This window comes from Argentina silus (assembly GCF_951799395.1).
Source record: "Argentina silus genome assembly, chromosome: 5".
Lineage (NCBI taxonomy): Eukaryota > Metazoa > Chordata > Actinopteri > Argentiniformes > Argentinidae > Argentina > Argentina silus.
The window spans coordinates 17,849,634-17,854,633 of NC_139659.1; the positions used below are offsets into that span (position 1 = coordinate 17,849,634).

General features: G+C 47.3%; 1 protein-coding gene across 1 annotated transcript in view; it reads right to left on the reverse strand.

The window, feature by feature from the left end:
• The window catches only part of slc4a5b (solute carrier family 4 member 5b), a gene marked incomplete at both ends in the record, with an annotated part of 21,693 nt that overhangs the window by 11,147 nt on the left and 5,546 nt on the right, over positions 1-5,000 (reverse strand). The window contains 8 exon segments of the mRNA XM_083670779.1: positions 1-104; positions 211-365; positions 522-609; positions 842-999; positions 2,635-2,690; positions 3,725-3,856; positions 4,287-4,445; positions 4,682-4,842. The exon segment at positions 1-104 is cut by the window's left edge and continues 22 nt beyond it. Of these exon segments, the coding sequence (XP_083526905.1) occupies positions 1-104; positions 211-365; positions 522-609; positions 842-999; positions 2,635-2,690; positions 3,725-3,856; positions 4,287-4,445; positions 4,682-4,842 (1,013 nt within the window).

Here is a 5,000-nt window from a genome sequence, read left to right on the forward strand (position 1 = left end):
CTCCCATCTCGTGGGAGGCAGGCATCACTTCATCCTCTCCTCCCCCCGCCCCCCCGGCTGTGCCGTTCATCTGGCCAAGCTCATTCAGGTTCAGCACTGACTTCCTGGATGGGGGGGAACAGGATAGGAGGTTGGGAATGAAGTCCATTTGGGATTGACAGTATACCTTAACATTTAAATGGATTGATCCGACGGGGGTATTGTCCGTACCTCATGTCTGCAGAGGGGACTTTCTTGGGGGGCTCGATGCGTATGTTGGGGTCCCATTCCCCTGGTGGGAGCACAATCACCTCGTCCAGAAACTCATCAAGACCAGCGATGAGGTCATCACGGTCCCGTGCTTTATACGCCACATCACTGAACAGCTGAGAGGTCATGAAGGCATGATCATCTTCCTTACTCAATCAGTAAACTTATGAATCTGTGTTTAATTTGATCAGTGTTTATTCATTACGTGTGTGTGTGTGTGTGTGTGTGTGTGTGTGTGTGTGTGTGTGTGTGTGTGTGTGTGCTTGACTTACATCGTCCACCATGAGTGTAGCAATCGCTCGGCCAATCTCATTATAGGACTTGCCTTTACCATGGGGACCCAGCAACACAAACAGAAACCTGCCAGAAGATGACAGGTTAACACATCAGTAGATTGTCAGGACACACACATATGCACACACGTGTACACACACACACACACACACACACACACACACACACACACACACACACACACACACACACACACACACACACATGCACATGCACATGCACACGTACACACACATACGGATACGCACACGCACACGCACACACACACACCTGCACACGTACACACACACACACACACCTGGTTGGAATGGGGACTTCGGTCAGGCCTCCAAGAGTGGTAGCTTGGGCTAAACGTACAAACGCTACAAACGGTTTGTCCAGGAAATCAACCTCTCCAATCAGCACATTAGACGCCTCAGCATCCCGGGGAATCTTCTTCATGAACTTATTCTTCAGCTGAGGGGAGAGAGTGGGAGAGAGTGGGAGAGAGTGGGAGAGAGTGGGAGAGAGGGCATGAGTGGGACTCAATTGCTCCCGGTATTCTACATTGTTGCTGACCTGTTTGCATTTCCTAGTTTATATTCTCTAGGGTTAGGGTTAGGGTTAAGAGAGTTCTCTTATATTCAACATTGTGATTCTACGACCAAGCCCACTAACACGTGGGAGTGGAGTGGTTGGTGCTTAGGTCAAAATAGCCCTCTAATCTGCTAATGCTGTTTTCAGAGGTAACTCACCCCCTCCCTCCCTCCCTCCCTCCCTCCGTCCCTCCCTCCCTCCCTCTCCTAACTCAGCTATTGGCCGGAACAGCCATAAACAATACCCCTCCCACTCTCCGTCTCCAAGTTACTACCAACTCTCTCTCTTTCTCACTTACTGCTAACTTATTTGATGGTAAGATCTCAGGAAACATTAGGTTGTAGTTAACACAAATTGACAGTGCTGCTAGGGAAATAGGGTAAATAACTAGTTAGCTAGCAACTAAATGAGCACAATTTTTTCACTTCCTGTCTAACTACACTACTGTTTTTCGGAGCAGCCTCTAAACTGTCTCAATATTAATCTTCAATTGATGCCTTTTCATTTTCATTTTCATTCGATTGAAATGTTCTACTTTATTTATTTTGTTGTTGTGACTAATTCCTCACCACAGGGTTTCTTATCCTCCCCTGCACAATGCCTTTATTACTTCATTTTGTCTTTCATTTGTTATTGTGTGTGTGCAAATCAATAAATACAAAACAATTTCAAGGAAATTATTAATAACTAGAGGAAATGTCTTGCATCTGAAATGTAGCCTATATCTCTTTAACTGGGTGTTCGGATGGACAGTATGTGATACAGGACTGTATGTGTGTGGGCCTGTGTGATGCATGTGACTGTCGATACATGCTTTTTGTGCAAATGTGTGTGATTGTGTGATTGAGTGTGTGTGTATGTACTTTGCTGGTGGGCAGATCAAAGTGAGCTGAAGGAGTCATGCCACATTTAGGGGGAGTAACAAATTAAAGTAGACTCAGGCTGTGTGTGGGGTGTGTGTGGGTGTGTGTGTGTGTGTGTGTGTGTGTGTGTGTGTGTGTGTGTGTGTGTGTGTGTGTGTGTGTGTGTGTGTGTGTGTGTGTGTGTGTGTGTGTGTGTGTTTGAGTGTATGTTAGAGGCACCACTAGCTTTGAAGTCCCTCAAAGGGAGGGAGGGAGGCACACACACACACACACACACGCACACACGCACACACATACTGTAACACACACATACACATGCAGCGCACTGCTACTCAACTGTCAAAACAAAACACCAAATCTGCACATACCCTGGCACATTTCTAAAGGAAAAGCAAGTGACTTACATCAGAATAGTAATATTTGTAATTCTCTTATAGTTTGAGGGAGGGAGGCTGTGGGACCCAAATCATTAAGCCATGGCAAACAACAGAAGCTTAGACGAACACACACACACACACGCACACACACACAGATACACTGCCCCCCCGCCCCCGAGACACAGTGTACAGACGTTCCCGGTGCCTGTTGTTACCAAAGCCTACAGCATAAGTTTGATGGAAATCTCTCTGTGGCTCTTTCAGTTCAGTGTTACCTGGTCTGTGCTGGGCGTGTCTGAAATGTCATTCATACTTCGGCTCTGAGCGTGATCTGGGAACATATTAAAAGCACACACATAGATAAAATATCAAACACTTCGACGTCAATTCCACTCAAGCATGAACAAAACAAAAAGCATGACAAAACACATGGGACACCAGATACAAAACACTGTTCCCATTCTAAAAGAAACTGAAGCGCAGGATTGCTTTGACCCATGGCTGATTCTTCACTTGAAATCCTTGCAACTTAAATGTATGTGTGTGTCAGATGGGGTTCCTGCATGGTGACCTTGTTAGACATCTGAAGTGACTGTGTATTATCTCCTCTGTGGTTCAGGTTTGATAGTCAGCCAGTCCCACAGACACAGAAATGTCAAGGTGGGTTCAGTAATTTGTGTGTAGTTCGCACTTAAAACAGAAGTCTGAAGTCAAATATGTTGACCCACTAAGCATCGCCCTCTGCAATGAGCGGTTATTTGTGTGTGTGTGTGAGTCAAAGAGAGAGTGTGCATGGCTGATTGGTTACGTGGACGATTAAAGCATAATGGCTAATTTCCCCCCAAAGCTGATTTAGGGACAAATTAAATCGAAAGAGAAAAGAACTAGAACATACCTCACAGAGCCTAGAGCCCAAATACCCCAAACTAATCTGTTCTACTCACAGTCAGATAAATACCAAGGGACCTGAGAAATATCACCAAATCTCTAACACAAACACCCACTCACAGAGACACAAATGTACAGTATGTACGTCACACACAGCAAACTTTGATCACACATTGATCACATTTATCAGAATGCTGAGAGGTTAGCAGTGATTAAAGAGAATAGCAGGGTGAAAGAGTAAGAGGAAGACAGATGGTATATGAAGGTGTGTGTGTGTGTGAGTGTGTCGGTGGGTCTGTGTGTGTATGTGTGTGTGTGTGTGTGTGCGTGTGTGTGTGTGTGCGCGCGTGCGTGTGTGTGTGTGTGCATGTGCGTGTGTGTGTGTGTGTGTGTGTGTGTGTGTGTGTGTGTGTGTGTGTGTGCGTGTGCGTGTGCATGTGCGTGTGCATGTGCGTGTGTGTGTGTGTGCAGACTCACGCAGGCGGCCATAGCTGCCTGACTGACGGCTGCGCAGGTCTTCTGTGGAGCGGTGGATCCCAGAGGCTGAGCTAGGAGCACGACTCAGGCTTCGGCTCACCTGGGGACTACGACTCACCTGAGGACTACGGCCTGGGACTGGCAGAGGAGGGGGGGGAGAGGACGGAGGAAGAGGTGGAGCAGAGCGGGAGAAAAGTAGAAAGGACGCAGGAAACAAGAGGAGAGAGGAGAGAGTACAAGGGCATAACATAAAGCAGGCGAGCAAACGCGATAAAGGCGAAGAAAGACAGGAATTAAACGAAGGATGTTTTGGAACGTTTTGGACGCAAGAGTAAAAGCAAAGTGAAAGAGAAAGGTGTAGAGACAGAAGGACATGTAAAGGAAAGTGCGTTTGGAAGGATGGTGAATGAGGAAGGGGAAGGGGGTGGTGTAGAGGAGAACACAAAGAGAAGTCGACCGTTTCTGTGATTATCTTTGTATTAGTAGAAATGAGTATGAATGTATGACTGGGTTGAAATCAAGAAGGTGAATGGAGACTCAGACTCCTACCCCACACACTTACTGGCACTGGTGGTGTTGGAGGATTTGCCCATGTCTGCTAGTGAGCGGTGGATGGGTTTCTTGGTCTGGTGGCGGTGTTTCCTTAGCAACACAAAGGTGATCTGCTCCCTCAATTCTGGACTAATCAGACCATCTGCTACCTGGCGGTCTACGATGACATCTGGGGTCAGAGGTTAGAGGCAGACAAACACAGAGACATACTAGATCAAACATCACCTTGCTTACTTTAGCGAAATCGTGAGATACACACACACATGCACAGGCACGCACGCACACACGCAAGCACAAACACACACACCCACACACACACCCACACCCACACACACACACACACACACACACACACACACACACACACACACACACACACACACACACACACTCCCAGTCACTCACCCACTATCTGGGACAGTGAGTATCCCTCCATGTCTAGTAGGACGCTGCCAGTCTGTAGACAGGTTCTCAGTTCAAACAAGCTGTGTAAGGTCAGGGTGGAGACATGAGGCTTGCTCCACCTCTCCCCTCCCTCCTCCACTTTCTCCTCAAACTTCACCCACCTACAGACAGACAGATGGAGAGATGGGGAGAGAGAGAGAGAGAATGAGAGAGAGAGAGTGAGAGAGAGAGAGAGAGAATGAGAGAGAGAGAGTGAAGGAGAGTGAGAGAGAGAGTGAGAGAGAGAGAGAGAGGGGGGGAGAGCGAGAGAGAGAGTGAA